The 16,715-nt window shown below is 46.5% G+C and overlaps 1 protein-coding gene and 1 pseudogene across 1 annotated transcript in view; one reads left to right on the top strand and one right to left on the bottom strand.

The window, feature by feature from the left end:
- LOC138498389 (tapasin-related protein-like) overlaps positions 1 to 13,269 on the top strand; it is a 284,319-nt gene extending 271,050 nt beyond the window's left edge. Inside the window, exon 5 of the mRNA XM_069622162.1 lies at positions 12,872 to 13,269. Within this exon, the coding sequence (XP_069478263.1) occupies positions 12,872 to 13,269 (398 nt within the window). The remainder of the gene's footprint in view (positions 1 to 12,871) is intronic.
- Positions 13,270 to 14,937: 1,668 nt separating this feature from the next.
- LOC138499004 (U2 spliceosomal RNA) lies at positions 14,938 to 15,041 on the bottom strand (annotated as a pseudogene).
- Positions 15,042 to 16,715: the final 1,674 nt, after the last annotated feature.

Raw genomic sequence — 16,715 nt, 5'->3', positions numbered from 1 at the left:
TAGGGGTTAGTAGCAAAGGGTGGCCCTCCTAACATCTGAAAGTCCATTAGAGCAAGTAAGTCGCAGCAGAGGGATAGAAAGACAGTCTGGTACCTGGGCACACAGATATACCTTTTACTGTCTGTGGACGACGTTGCTTGTAAATATGAGAACTTCTGCAGATTTGTTTACTTTTAGAAAAGCACTGAAAACATATTTATTTCTCAGTAAACTGTTTTATGGCAAAGATGTTATGCTGACCTTCATGACTATTTCAAGGTAAAAGTCAAGCTCTAAACAGCAATCTGATTTTATGGTCTCGGCTCTCTCTCCTATCTCTAACTCGCTCATTAATGGTGGCACTCGGTGGGAGGTCCTCTTGGCCTCCTTCCACTCCTCCAAGACCATCATTAATGTCCCACTGCGTCTCCTCAAGACCCTGTTCCCAGGGACGTCATTTCACCAAAATGCCAGGGGTAGAGGAAGTGACATCACACGAACCCTTGACCCCCTGATGACATCACCGGAAGTGATATCATTTGACCCCACCCCGAAGTGTTATCACGGGAAGCGATGGAACACAACCTTTCACCCGTTGACAAAACAGGAAGTGGCATCACATAGCATTGTACACTACGAAAAATATGCTTACGATATCACCATAATGTGATGTACATTTCATACAAGAAAGGATCACCATATGTATCATTAAGATCAGTGTGTGTAGGCCCATATTACCAAATTACTGTGAATGCAAGCAGACGTCCATGGCCAAATGATAATGATGTGTTATTATATAGCACTTACGCTTAAGCGCTTTATATAGAAAAAATATACACCCAATCTCGCCCAACCTGTGTTGGTACTCATTTATCGACCTCAGAAGGATGAAAGGCTGAGTTGAGGCGTTTAAGTTCAGACTAAATGAGTGACTCACCCCCTCAAGTGTGCCTGAAATAAACCTTTAATGAGTGTAGCAATTATTGTATAGAATTCCAGAAAGACACATTATTTGGTATTCCTATTCTTTCTTATTTAGGGTCAGTGCTGAAAGTGTTAGACGTGTGGCACTCCTGTTCTCATTTTTATTCTTTTTTTAAGGGGCCTGAACAAGAAAGCCAGCACTCCAGAAGTAAAGAGCCACATGGTGCTGGCCACAGCCCAGGAGCTTGCATTACAATTTTTTTTTTAAAATGTATTTCGTTTTTTTTTAGAGGTCGCAAGGGAGACCTCAGAGGTCGCAGTTGCGACCTCGGGCGACCCCTAAATGACGTCCCTGCCTGTTCCATCTGCTCTCATTTCTAGAATCTATCCTTCTCTTAATTCTTACATTACTAGTCTTCTTAGCATTTCTATCACTACTTCTACTTTTCTTCTTCTATTTAAGCATGCCATTATTCTTCCGGTTCTGAAAAAACCTTCTTTGGATCCTGCCATTCCTTCGAATTTCCGTCCTATTACTATCCTGCCCTATCTTTCTAAATTACTGGAACATCTTATCTACTCTCAGGTTTCTTCCTTTGTCACTCTTAATTCTATTCTACCTCGCTTTTAGTCTGGTTTCCGAGCTCTTCACTCTACTGAAACTGATCTTATCTGTTTGCGACTCTCTCCTTTCTGCCCGCTATGTAAAACACTCTTCTATTCTTATTCTTTTGGACCTATACGCTGTTTATGACACAGTGGATCACTCATTACTCCTCCTTTCTCTTTCTTCCTTAGGTTTTTCTTGCTCTGTAATTTCATGGTTTCAATCCTATCTTGCTAATCGTATTTACTCAGTATCCTGGGCTGGTGTTAATTCCGATTCCTTTCCTCTCCTTCATGGTGTCCCACAAGGGTCTGTCCTTGGTCCATGTCTCTTCTCTTTGTATACTTCTCTTTTAGCTAAGATTATTTCTTCTTTTAGGCTGTCTCATCATTTTATGCTGATGACACCCAACTTTTTCTATCCTTCTCTTCTTTCACGTCTAACATTCATTCAAATCTTTCAGCCAGTCTTTCCGCGATAAGAACTTGGATGTCGTATCATTTTCTCGTTCTTAATCGATCCAAAACGGAAGTTCTCTTTTTCCCTGCCAATACTATCCCTCCTCGTGTTTCCCCTCCATTTGTTCTTTTTTCCCTTTGCTTCTGCCCTTTTCACTGGCAGCCCACAACCTTGGGCTTCATCTCGATACTAATCTTTCCTTTGCTCATCATATATCAATTACAGCTCATTCCTGCCGCTTTCACCTTTTTAACATCTGGAAAGTTAGACCTCTCCTTACCTTCAGTGCCATGAAGCTCCTCATTTCTTCTTTAATTTTCTCTCGATTATTTTACTGCTCTGTTCTTCTTTTTGGTCTTCCCGGCTCCCGTCTAGCTCCCCTTAAATCTAATTCCTCTATTCGTCTTTTGAGTTTCTTACCTATTTGTGATTCCGTTTCCCCTTCCTCTTGACCTCTCTCCGCTGGCTACCTTTTCACTCTCAACTGAAATTCAATTTTCTCTATCGGATTAAAATCTCTTTATGGACTTGCTCCTATTCATCTTGCCTCTCTTGTTTCCTTCTATGTCTCCTCTCACACGCTTTGTTCCCAAACCCACTTTCTTTTAACTGTTCCTCGTTCCCCTTGTGCTTCCTCTTGTTTCTGTTCTTTTTCTCTTCTGTCTCCTCTTAACTGGAATGCTCTTCCTCTCTCTCCGGTCTATTCAATCTTACCCCACCTTCCATTCTGCCTTAAAGACCTTCTTACTTCTGCATTAATTGTATTGGTAGCTTCAATGTAAACTATATTGTTTAATTGTAACCATTTGCTCAATTTTAATTGTACTGTAAAATTGGTCATGTACAGTGCCTTGGTTTAAGGCGCTATATAAATAACAAATAAATACAAATACAAATACAAATGTTAATCTGAATGGCACCTTCTTGGTCCAGACCCTCAGCCCAATATCCTCCTCCTCAGATAGGCATCTCCCGCATCTTATCAACTTCTTTCCTTCTCCCGCTACTCCTCCTAGCACCTCTCAGACTCCTCTGCCATCTCCTTCTTCCGCCACCCCTCTGGCACCTTCCTCCTCCTCTCTGGCTACTATGCCACCTCCTCCTATCACCTCTGTTCACTCTTGGGCCCCTCTACGACCTCTGCTGAGTGTACCTCAAGCCTGTACTCCACACGGAAGTCTTTCAAATGTGGTATCCTGCTCCACGGCACTACTCCAAACTCTTGCTCTGCTGTCAAATACTCCTCTGACCTCTGCCACATCCTCGAAGAATTTGACCTGGATGTCCTTGCTCTCACCGAGACATGGTTCACGGCCAGCTCTGTCACAAGTTTTTTAAACTCTCCTCCTTGATGGCTACAAGATCCTCTCCGAGCCCAGAACCAACTGACCCAGAGGTGGAGTTGCACTGATGTTTCCGGAGTGGGTCCCTGCTTCTGTCATTCCTACACAGGCTTACTCCTCCTTTGAATGCCTGGTCTGCAGGCTCTCTCTCTCTCATGGCCTCTCTCTGACTGTTGCCACCATCTACAGGCCACCTGGCCAGGTCACCCTCTTCCTCTCAGAATGGGCTGACCTCTCCTCTTCTCTCCTTGCCTCTACCTCTCAACTTCTCCTCCTCGGACACCTCAACATCCACCTGGATGCTCCTAATCCCTCCTCTGCGCTCTTCCCCAACCTCTGAGACACTCTCTCTCTCTCCATACTACCCTCAGGACCGACACATTCTGCCGGTCACACCTTGGATGTTCTCATCTCCTCGGACATCCCCCTCTCTAACCCTCTCACCACTACTCTCTCTTGGACCGACCACTTTCTGCTTTCCTCTCACGTGAAACTGTCTGTCCCTTAGGCAAAGCCCGCACCGCACTGTCACCTACCTTCTCTTTCATTTGACCCATGAAGCGTGTGTCAGTGGATGCCTTTGCCTCTACTTTCTCTGCTCCTCCTACTCCTGTGGCTAACTCACACTCTGACACAGCCCTCTCTAACCTGCATCTCCAACACTCTGGACATCCTTTCCCCTGTCATGAGAATCCATCAGAAGCCTACCTCTGAGTGCTACACTTGTTATGACTCTGACCTCATTGCCTAGAAACGCAAGTGCACGGTGGCCTTGCGCACATTCTCTGACAAACTGGCCTGCTGCCTGCTCCAAAGGCAATAGGCAATACAGACTATCTGTCCTGTCCAAGAAAAGAGTCCACATCCTAGCCTGCGTCTCTGCGGCCACTAGCAACACGGCCAAACTCTTTAAAATCTGCAAAGAGCTGGCCAATCCTTTTGCAGTCTCCACCTCTCCTGTTCCCTACCAGCCCCTCTGTACGGCTCTGACTTCTCACTTCACCACTAAAACTCAGGACATCCTGTCCTTGCTCTCCTATTCCTCTCCCTCTCTTGGACCCCTCTGGTTGCCTCCCCCTCTCCTCCTCCTTTCTCCTCTTTCTCTCTGACAGGGCCTGACAATGTTTCTAGAGAAGTTCGATCTATGAAAGTGTCATCCAAACAGGTGCTCCCCTACTCCTCCAGAACGATCAAGGACCACATTGACACTGTCGCTCCAGCCATGGCTGATTTCTGCAACCACTCCTTCGCCACTGTATCTCTCCCCCGCCCCCAAACACTCTCCTGTGCACCCTCAAACTCCTGGAAAAGCTGACCATCTCCCAGCTTACTCTCTACACTGAATCTGTTGGTTGTCTCCATGACCATTAGTCTGGCTTCAGAGTTGCCAGAGGCACCAAAATTGCTCTCCTGAACACCCATGAAGATCTGCTCTCTAATCTTGACTCCAGCCCTCCTTCTGTCCTCATCCTCCTTGACCTTTCCTCAGCTTTTGACATGGTTAATCACGCCATCCTGATCAATCGACTTTGTGAGAACCTGGGCATCACGGATCAGGCCCTGGAGTGGTTGACCTCCTTCCACCTGGACCGACCCTCACAAGTCCAACATGCGTCCTTTCTCTCATCATGTGGTGTTCCCCTTGGCTCTATCCTCTCACCCTGGCTATTCAATGTCTACCAGGCCCTATCAGCCCACCTGATCTCTACCTTCTCCTCGAACTTGCAGTGTTATGCAGATGACACTCAGCTCTCTGGCCCATTTAAATTTGAGCATTGTGATGCAGTGGGCGTACGCTGCTCTCTTGGGTCTGGAGCATGATGCTTTTGTGCTTTCTTGAGAAACGTATGGCGGGGCATCCTTGGACAAAAATCTGTGAGTGATGAAAGTGTTTTGAAGAGAATTTGTTCACGAATAGGGACCTGGCTGGATTTTTTCCTTGCTGCCGTGATATTTTCAGCTTTAGGGATATTCAGTCCTGCTCTGAGTGCGTTATTCTGGATAACCTTAATTTTCAGAATATTGATATCAGTGGTGCCTGCAAAAAGGGCATTGCAATAGTCAAGTCTGGATCCTACAGTGGCTCGAACTATGGTAAGGCAGCTGTCCGGGGAGATGAAGGCTCTGGATGTGTTTATTAGCTTAGCCGTGTATGCAGCAGAGGAGACAATGGCGCTAACATGCCTTGAGAGATATAGTGTGCCGTCAAGATATACACCAAGCGTTTTCACAAAAGGTCAGACTGGAATTGGGATACTGTCAATGTTGAAGGAGGGTTATTTGGGATCCAGCTTCTTGGTCACTGATGGGGGTCATACCAGAAGTATCTCTGTCTTCTCGTCGTTCAGGCATAGACAGCGAATGGCCATCCAGGCATGGATGGTCATGTAGACAGAGTGGTGGAGTCATCATGCTAGTTGCAGTAGGAGTTGTGTGTCGCCAGCATAGTTTGTATAGGATATACCGATAGAGTCCAGGAGGACAAATAGTGGTATTGTGAATATGTTATGCAAAGTTGGGGACATGCAGGATCCTTGGGGCACACAGCAGGTTATAGGTGCTGGTGTGGCATTGGCATTCTCCACAAATACTCTGAGGGATCTGTCCCCTAAGAAGGAGGTGATCCAGGATAAGGCCTCAGGAGAGAAGTTGGCTGAGGAGGATAGGTGCTGGCCTAGGATTTTGGGTCCACTAGGTTGAACGCTGCTTATAGGTCAAGGAGAAGCAGCAGGGCAGTCTTTGCCTTCATCCCTGATATCATCAATTTGGATCTTTAGGTCGAGTAGTGCTGACTCTGTCCCGTGGCCTGGGCGGAAACCCGACTGATGCATAGCCAAGAAATGATTGGCTTCATGGAATCACTGGATTTGCAAGTAGGCTGCTCTATCAAGAATTTTTAGCACGAAAGGGACAGTTGTGATGGGACAGTAGTTGGTAGGGAAAGTGGGTTCTCGTAAAAACGTTTTTTACTGAGATGGTTTCCAGGCTTCCTTGAGGTTGGTGGGGACTGTGCCAGTAGAAAAGTAGGCGTTAAAGAAGGAGGCAATGATGGGTGCTAGGATGTCAGAGCAGTCTTTAATAAGACTCGCAGGGCGGGTATCTCCTTTGCATCGAGATGGTTTAAGTCCTTTTAAAATGGTTTTGACTTCATCTTCCGACATGTTGGAAAAGTAGAACATGTGGGGATTTTGGGGGCTGGTAGTAGGGGAGGATGAGGCTGTCAGAGATGCTTGCAAGGGGTTAATCAGGGATTGTTTGGTGTCAATATTTCTGTGCAGGTTGTAGATTTTGACGAGCATGGTGTTTTGAATATTGGTACACCACAAATCGTCTTTGGCTATAGGGATCGGGGGATGGTAGGGGTTTCTACTTCCCTGAGAATAATGAATATCTCATGGGTGTTGGATTTGGCATTGGCAATGCGGGCATTGTAGGTGGAGGATTTAGCAGAGAGGACGGCTTTTTTCTAGTGTTTGGCAGCTAGTGTGAACAGTAGCCTTGTGGCTTCTGAGGGTAATTTATTCGAGTTAGCTTCAGCTAGCCATTTGTTTGAGCAGAGTGTTTGGTGTTCTGGGGTGAACCACGAGTTTCTCTGTGTGGATGATTTGAGTTTGCGTGGCTTGAGCGGGATTATGGTGGCAATGGCGGCAGTTAGGGTTTTTGCGTACAAGTCTGCAAGTGTGTTGGGGTCGTTGTCGGAGGGTAGTTTGGGTAAGAGTGAGCTGAGCAAGGGAGCGAGACATTCCTTTGTGAGGTTTTTAGAGCTGTGGGCAAGAGTGGGGGGGCAACGGGATTGCGATAGGTGAAGCGTGTCCAGTTGGTGCAATGGAGAACTGCACTATGATGTGGTCATGTTACGCTCACCTGGTTCCCACAGGGGCGTCGATCGGACCCGGACAGCTGCGGTCTCCACCAACGTGATGCGTAGTGCAGAGATGACTGTCTGGACTGGCCCACCTAATTTTGTCTGCTGGACTCGTAGAAGTATTCTCCTACAAGTGGAGAAAGGGATTTAGCCACCCGTGGACTTTAGTGATGGCCCCCCAACTGTTCTCGTTCTCCCCACTAATCACCTCCGATATCCCCTCTTGGTAACCTCACCTTATGTTTTTAAATGATGAGCTCTCCATCCTGCATGGCATGCAGGGGCGCGTAGATACCAGTTACTTCACTGGTTTGAAGGTACTGGAGGAGCTCCGGAGGAATATTGACTCCAGTGTCTATAAAGTTCAAAGAGTTCAATATGTCCGATGTTCACTCTTGTTCCATTCCCTCATTAGGTTGCAGCTGCGTCCAAAAGACTATTGCCTAGAGGCAGCTGATGGCGTTCAGGTAAGAGTCTGTATTACCAAACACTGTCCGGTAAAAGTTGCATGAGTTTAACTTGCTGTTTTCTCTCCCTTTATAGGTGCGGCATAGGAAGATGCGGTGAATTAAAGGATAATACCTCCGGTGGTAAAGCAGGTAAGCCTATGGTGGCAAGAGATTGTCTTTGTCGGTTTTCTCCGCTCACCTTGTTATTCCTTTTGATTTCCCCCCAGCTGGGTTTCGACGAAGAAAATGATGGAGGCAGCGCTCAGTCGAAAGATGCGGTGGACTGGTGAGTATGATGTGGCGTTGCTGCTGGCGAAGCGACGCGTGCTGAAATAATGTCCTTTCCAGGCTCAGAGCTGTGTTGGGTCTGGAATCAGGTAAGGAATCAAATAATGTCCGTGATCTAACCTCTACTCCTTTCTTTTCCTTTTGTCTAGGAGCTCTGGATTTGAGGCGGGCGTGGCAGAAGACTGAATGCTGACTTGTAGACACGGTGAGCGTTACGCTGCTGGATGCAGAATAACACGAAGCATGGGCTGCTGTTCGGGCGTGGTTTAAATAGCCTGCAAAGTAGTCCCAGGTAAGAAGTTCCCCAGAACCACACCCGAGTGAAAATTAGTCCCTGTAATAAAATAGTCCCATCCAGGCCTCATGTTGGCTTGGACTCATTTGCAGCATGTTCTGCATAAGGTAAGTAAAGTCTATGAGCCTGGTGCCTATGGCGCCAGGACTGATTTCGATGATGAGCCTGGCGCCTAAGGCGCCAGGACTGAATCCAAACAGCCCCCAGCCTGGGCTGTTGGGGTTTTAATAAGTATCTGGAGGCCTGCTCCCAGGGCTGATGGACTCGATCCGGATGCCTGGGGGTAGGCATCATGACAGGTCAGACAAAAGGCAAGGGCTGTTAGAATGGATAGCCACCTGACAATTGAGATCCGCAATCCAGTCTAGGATGCTGCCTTCGTTGTGTGTGGGCGTGCTAATACATTGTTGGAAGCCAAGAGTGCTAAGCGAGTTGAAGAGCAATGTGGCAGCTGGATCATCATGGTCATTATAGCCTAAATTGAGGTCTCCCAGGAGGTCGATTTAGAGGTGGGTTTAATGTTGGCACCCAAGGTGTGTAGGAGGTTCTCTTCAAAGGACATGGCTGAACCTGGGGGGCAGTAGATGGTATGCAGAGTAATGGTGTCCGAATCAGTGAGGGTCAGTTTAACAGACAGTATGTTGCAGTTATCGGCGGGGTGATGTTCAATTCTCTAATGGTCCTTTGCTATGAGTGCAACTCCTCCGCCTCTGGTGTTTGGTCCATCAGTACGGTAGATGGTGCATCCAGGGGGAAGGCCAATAGAGAGGGTAGGGCCGGATGCGGCATGCAGCCATGTTTCTGAGGTTGCTAAGATGTCAAGGTTGAGGATAGTGATAAGGTTGTTGATATCAAGAGCATGCACAGGGATGGACCGCATGTTGAGTAGGGTGCAATTCAGACGTAGGGTGGGTGCACGCCCAGTCTGCTGGCTAGATGGCATCTTAGTGGTGTCCTTCTGTTGGGTGATGGGCTTTGTTGGCTTGTGGGTGTTGCAGGTTGCAGTAAGCTTTGTTCTGGGTCTAAGGGAGGTTGCTATCCGATCCCCAAGGCAAATGTTTCTTTTGTTGGTGATTTGTGGGAGTGAGGTGTGCCGTAGGAGATGTGACTCCTGGAGGACAGTGCAACTTGGGACTGCCAGGTCAGGTAGTGCATGTGACTGGGAGCTGAGCAAGACTCCCTGATGTATCCCAGTACTATTGGGAATGCCAGTGATGGACTCATCAGAGGGAGTTTGTTTAGGCCCAGAGCAAGATAAGCGATAGCTGCTAGATTACTCACGAGGGGGTAGAGAGGTGGCAGGTTTCGGGAGTACATGACAAGTGGTGGTGTGGCCTAGGGTGGTAGGCACTAATGGTTGTGTGAAGTAATCCTTACGCTTGGGGGGTGTGATACTATGTGCAGGCTGCTCATTGGACTTAGTGCTTATTGGTGTTTTGCCTGAGGTCTGCATTTGGGGAGGTGTTGATGGTGGCCCGAGATGTGGTGGTTTGGTCAAGGATGTGTTTAGTGGCAAGAATATTGCAATGGGGGCGGGCCAGGTGTGAACATGGGGTGAAGAACGAGAGGCATGGTGAATGTGTGTCAGGATGGTGCTGGCTCGTAAATGGTTGATTCTGAGCAAGCCAGTGCAAGAAGTGGTGGGAGGTGGATGGGGTCTGAGAGGTGTGGGTGAGATTAGTCCAGTCGTGGGTGAGGGGGTCAAGTGCATACAAGACAGCCCATGGGACTCCACAGGTGGCCGCAGTGAGTAGGTCAAGGTCACTTGCAGGCGGATCAGCGCATGTGGCATGGCAAGGGGCTTCCTAGATGGGGGTGTGTGCAAGTTTGCCAGCACATAGGTGTTGGCGGACCGAGGAGGCGAGCAGACTGTCTGCCGTGCCACAAATGCATGTGCATGTTCAAGGGGGGGGGGGTGCATGATGGTGTGGCAATACCCGGATGCAGTGACACGCAGGGGTGGGTATCTCAGCTCTCGGTAGTGGCTTGAGGTAGTCATCTTGAAGTGGTGGTGGTGCGTTATCCCTCACTGTGAGTGGGCGTACATGGAGGAGGAAATGAAGATAGAGGATGAGCAGGTAGGGTGCGTGGGGCTGTGGCATATTTTGGGTGGCGCTATGCATTTCAGGAGGTGAAGTCGGATGGGTTGGGTATATAGAGGGATGGGAGGAAGCACATAGGGGGTGGTATGGAAATCAGAAGGGAACAGTACATTTTAACAACAGTTACCAGACACATAGGCTTAACGGGAGCTTGGATAGGCAGAGCAGGCAGAATCAAACGCTGATCGTAGCGCGTGACTCAGCTAAAAAGAGGCGGTTTCTGCTCCTCCTACAGGCGCAGATAGGAAGGGCCCTTTGATGTGGTACTTCGGGTTGAGCCGGCTTCGCCTACCGGCTCACTCCCTGGGCTTGAGACTAGTAGGAGTTCATCTGATTAGCCGGGACGGCAGCCATAGCTGCTGCAGTGGCAAGAGTGGTTCTTGCTGCTGGCCTAGTCTGCGCAAAGCACACAGCAAGTGGGTCAAAATCAGCTGCCTTGTTAGAGCGATATCCTCACTTGTGTGAGTTCAAAGGAGGCAGATGGTCAGCCTCAATGCAGGGAGCAGTGGGAGCAGAATCCCAAGGTGGGGGACCTCCGAGGCTGCTTCCTTCTTTGTATCATATTTCAAATGGCCCTGAAAAATCTACCAACATCAAGCACTGTTGCAGTGTCTTTCTAGATGAGTTTTCCATTGTAGAGCCTATCAAATGCCTGTGCCACTGACTTATGTAGTATGTAGGGTTGACACTTGTTCCATTTATTAATCATACATTAATACACAGCAGATGCCATCTTGGGTGCAAGACCTGCCTGACTCAGCATATCTTAAAGATTCTATACTTGATATTTCGCTTGAGCCTCTGTGATGTTTATTATGATGAAAGATATCTGGTGTGGGTGACAATTAATCGTTTGTTCGGTAAAGCATATGTACATTTCTTGTTAGTAGGAGAGCCGGCTCGGACTGGAACATCTAGGTACATGGAGCGATCACAGGCACACTCCCAGACAAAGGAGCCTATGGTATCCGATTCTATTAGATGCCTGGCCAAGCTGACAAAATGAAAAAGAACAAGTCTGTAAAACTCATTAGCACCCTGGCGAGGGGTGCCAGCCAATCAGGTGGCAAGGAACGCAGGCTTGAACCGCAGATGAAAGCCTGTGTTCAATGACGTCTGTTGGCCGACTCCGCCTGCCGCCATCTTCCCCCCCACCCTCCGTCACTTTTTTTCTTCATCCCCCCACACTCCTACTTGAATCTAAGTGATTTGCCCGCGGCTGAAACTACCGCGGGCAAAACGTTTGCATGAGAAAGGTGCGAACTACCAAAAGTTTGCACCTTTCTCATGCGAACACACATACATACTCACACAACACACCCCCCCACCCACACCCTCAGCACACCCCCTCCCACAACCCTAACATTAACAAACCCCACTAACCTTCATTTTCACGCTGAGTTCCTGCAGCGCCAGTTCCCTTTCATTTCTGTGATCGGGAATTGGCGCCACAGGGTCCTTTTCTTTTTTTTTTTGTTTTTAAACGGAAGGCTGCGGTGGTGTCCCCCGCAGCCCCGGCTCGCTATACCATAAAGTATAGTGAGCGGGGCGATGCGGAGGACACCCCCGCAGCCCCCGTTTGTTTATTTGTTTGTTTATTTTTTGAACGGAAGGCTGCGGGGGTGTCCCCCGAAGCCCCCGCTCACTATACCATAAAGTATAGTGAGCGGGGCGATGCGGAAGACACCCCCGCAGCCCCTGTTTTTTTTTTTTTACAATGCTACCACCAAAGGTTCGAACTTTTGGTGTTCGAACCTTTGGTGGTAGCATTTTAAGAACTATTGGTCATTGCGACCATTTGTTTACGGTAAAATCAACTGCCGCCTACGCTCCTTCGCCTTGCCTCCCACAGGCTGCCATAGAAAGGGAAAAGGGGCTCCGTATGCAGCCCCGCCTTCCATTTCAATGGTGGCCATGTTTGTAAAGCCTTTTCCTTCATACAATGGGACGCCACGCGGGTCCTGTTGAACGAAGGAAAATTATTTTTTTAGCACCCCTTGGTGCTTTGGAGCCTGGGGTGCTAATGGCCTTAAGCCCCTATTCCAAGTGGGTAACTTGGGCTGCCGGCTGTTACCCACCGTTCCAGCCCTTTGAATAAGGGCTTAACGCCACAATAAAACGCTTGGATGCTTTAATTGATGAGGCTTAAAAAGCTAGCAAATACGATCTGAATTTAAATTTTTAAAGGCAAATTGATATTTGATTTGCTAAATTAGTAGTTGCTGAGAAATGGATGTCATGTAGGGAATACTGGCCTCACAAAGTGTATACAATCATACTATATAATAAATGGCCAGATGTATGTTTGTCCAAAGCCGTCTTGCACAGTAGAGGCTGCCCGAACGCACAGCATGCTTCGCTAGAGGGAGCTGATACCTAAGGATATACAGTGGTCTAATTTGCATTGCTTTACCTGTTGTCACTGCTAGAGGGAGCTGCAGCCTTGGGATGTATAGTGGTCCTACTGTGATAATGAAAACCTGCACTTTGGCCCGTATACACAGGACTGTACACTAGTTTGGACATATATGCTTATGTACTTACTATTTTTGTCTTGCAGAGGAGAAGGAGAAACTAACGATGTCCGAGATCAGAGGGCCCAGAGTCTGGACATTGGGAGAACCTGTGCAATTAGTGTGCGTTGGGTTTCACTGCCCCATAGGCATCGAGATAAAGTGGACAAAATTGAACAACGGCCTGGAGACCACGATCAACCCCAATCCCATGACTGACTGCCAGGATACAGAGCCACTATTGGCTGAAGAAGGGCACAAAACTGCGACCTTCAAAGTTAGAGAAAGCAGAGGCTATGTAACTATCAACAGTGCTGTCATCGTCACGCCAACGATAGGTGAGGACGAGGGAGCCGTGTTCAAATGCCGGTTTTTCACCAAAGACTCCAAAAAAATAAATGAAGAGAAAGAATTCAAGGACTTCAAGATTCAGGGTGAGCCTTAACCCTTATGTCTTTCATAGGTTTATGTGCCCACTATTAGTAGGATGCATTTGATTAGACCAATTGTGCCCTAGTTTGTTTCTCGTTTCCCTTTGCAGCCAGTAAGAGTCTCCATCTTTAAGAGGCTCTTTAAAAACATCCCTCTTATGCACATGTAGGTATCAAGGTGGAGTGGAGGCATCCCTCCCTCTCCCCCACACCCCCATGTGGTTATAGTCATCACTTTGCCTCCATAGCAGACATTACTGAACCTGAGACAAGGAAATAATGAAGGTGATTATTGTTATCCCTTCACCACCTATGCAGACATTATTGTCCCTCAGACAAGGAGATGATGAAGGTGATTATTGTCTTCCCTTCAACACCATAGCGGACATTATTGACTCTCAGACAAGGAAATGATGAAGGTGATTATAGTCATTCCTTCACCACCGTAGCAGACATTATTGACCTCAGACTAGGAAATGAGGAATGTGATTATAGTCATTGCTTCACCACCGTACAAGGAATTATTGACCCTCAAGGTGATTATAGTCATCCCTTCACCACTGTTGCAGACATTATTGACTCTCAGACAAGGAGATGATGAAGGTGATTATAGTCATCCGTTCACCACCGATGCAGACATTATTGTCCCTCAGACAAGGAAATGAGGAATGTGATTATAGTCATTCACCCCGTAGCAGACCTTATTGACCCTCAAGGTCATTATAGTCATCCCTTCACCACTGTTGCAGACATTATTGACTCTCAGACAAGGACATGATGAATGTGATTATAGTCATCCCTTCACCACTGTTGCAGACATTATTGACTCTCAGACAAGGAAATGATGAAGGTGATTATAGTCATTCCTTCACCACCATAGCAGACATTATTGACTCTCAAGGTGATTATAGTCATCCCTTCACCACCATAGCAGGCATTATTGACCCTCAGACAAGGACATGATGAATGTGATTATAGTCATCCCTTCACCACTGTTGCAGACATTATTGACTCTCAGACAAGGAAATGATGAAGGTGATTATAGTCATTCCTTCACCACCATAGCAGACATTATTGACTCTCAAGGTGATTATAGTCATCCCTTCACCACCATAGCAGGCATTATTGACCCTCAGACAAGGACATGATGAATGTGATTATAGTCATCCCTTCACCACTGTTGCAGACATTATTGACTCTCAGACAAGGAAATGATGAAGGTGATTATAGACATTCCTTCACCACCATAGCAGACATTATTGACTCTCAAGGTGATTATAGTCATCCTTTCACCACCATAGCAGGCATTATTGACCCTCAGACAAGGACGTGATGAATGTGATTATAGTCATCCCTTCACCACTGTTGCAGACATTATTGACTCTCAGACAAGGAAATGATGAAGGTGATTATAGTCAATCCTTCCCCACCATAGCAGGCACTATTGACCCTTCAGGTGATTTTAGTCATCTCTTTACCACCATAGCAGGTATTATTGACCCTTCAGGTGATTTTAGTCATCCCTTTACCACCATAGCAGGCATTATTGACCCTCAAGGTGATTATAGTCTTCCCTTCACTACTGTAGCAGACATTATTGACCCTCGGACAAGGAAATTATGAAGGTGATTATAGTCATTCCTTCACCAGCATAGCAGACACGATTGACCCTCAGACGGAGGAAATGATGAAGGTTATTATAGTAATTTCTTCACCACCGAAGCAGACATTATTAAACTGATAAGAACAGATACACTTGATCTCAGCCAAAAGGCCAAGAAGTAATACTACCATAACAGACATTATTGACCCTCAAGATGATTATAGTCTTCCCTGCCCTACCCTGGCATATATTATTGACCCTAAAACATGGAAATGATGAAGGTGATTATAGTCATTCCTTCACCACCATAGCAGACATTATTGCCCCTCAGACAAGGAAATGATGAAGGTGATTATAGTCATTCCTTCACCACCGTAGCAGACATTATTGTCCCTCAGACAAGGAAATGATGAAGGTGATTATAGTCATTCCTTCACCACCGTAGCAGACATTATTGCCCCTCAGACAAGGAAATAATGAAGGTGATTATAGTCATTCCTTCACCACCGTAGCATACATTATTTCCCCTCAGACAAGGAAATGAGGAATGTGATTATAGTCATTCCTTCACCACCGTAGCAGACATTATTGACCTTCAGACAAGGAAATGATGAAGGTGATTATAGTCATTCCTTCACCACCGTAGCAGATATTATTGCCCCTCAGACAAGGAAATGATGAAGGTGATTATAGTCATTATTTCACCACCGTAGCAGGCATTATTTCCCCTTAGACAAGGAAATGATGAAGGTGATTATAGTCATTCCTTCACCACCGTAGCAGACATTATTGCCCCTCAGACAAGGAAATGAGGAATGTGATTATAGTCATTCCTTCACCACCGTAGCAGACATTATTGCCCCTCAGACAAGGAAATGATGAATGTGATTATAATCATTCCTTCACCACCGTAGCAGACATAATTTACCCTCATACAAGGAAATGATGAAGTTGATTATAGTCATTCCTTCACCACCGTAGCAGACATTATTGCCCCTCAGACAAGGAAATGATGAAGGTGATTATAGTCATTATTTAACCACCATAGCAGAAATTATTGACCCTCAGACAAGGAAATGATGAAGGTGATTATAGTCATTACTTCATGACCGTAGCAGGCATTATTGACCCTCAGACAAGGAAATGATAAAGGTGATTATAGTCATTCCTTCACCACCGTAGCATGCATTATTGGCCATTAGACAAGGAAATGATGAAGGTGATTATAGTCATTCCTTCACCACCGTAGCCGACATTATTGGCCATTAGACAAGGAAATGATGAAGGTGATTATAGTCATTCCTTCACCACTGTAGCAGACATTATTGCCCCTCAGACAAGGAAATGATGAAGGTGATTATAGTCATTCCTTCACCACCATAGCAAACATTATTGGCCCTCAGACAAGGAAAAGGCTTAATCCTAAACCAAATGCACCTGGGAATTCACAGGATCTAAACAAAATCTGCCAGCTTATGTGTACCGGATGTGTGAACATTCAATACCATAGAGAACCTGAATACCCTGAGGTGGACGTCACAGATATAAGGAGACTATTATTTCAGCAAAACAAAATATGTATGTCTCTCAAATCAATCTTGCAGACAAGGGACAGTGAATGGGCTTTTCTCTTGCCAACATCCAAACAGGATGTCTTCTCTGCGGGGGGGGGGGAGGGATTTGAGTGTTGTAATACATTCCCAATAATCTTTATTGCTACCCTTTGAATTATTTGTAAGATAAATCCCATGCTTTTTATTGACTACACTGTCCAACTTCAGCTGATCAGAGTTTAGTCTTGTTTCGGACACTGAAAAGACGAAGATGCGCCCAAACATCCATGATACTGATGTCATG

Source organism: Ambystoma mexicanum, chromosome 5q (genome assembly GCF_040938575.1).
Source record: "Ambystoma mexicanum isolate Mex_15411 chromosome 5q, UKY_AmexF1_1, whole genome shotgun sequence".
In the NCBI taxonomy this organism is placed as follows: domain Eukaryota; kingdom Metazoa; phylum Chordata; class Amphibia; order Caudata; family Ambystomatidae; genus Ambystoma; species Ambystoma mexicanum.
This window is presented reverse-complemented; position numbering and strand designations above follow the sequence as displayed.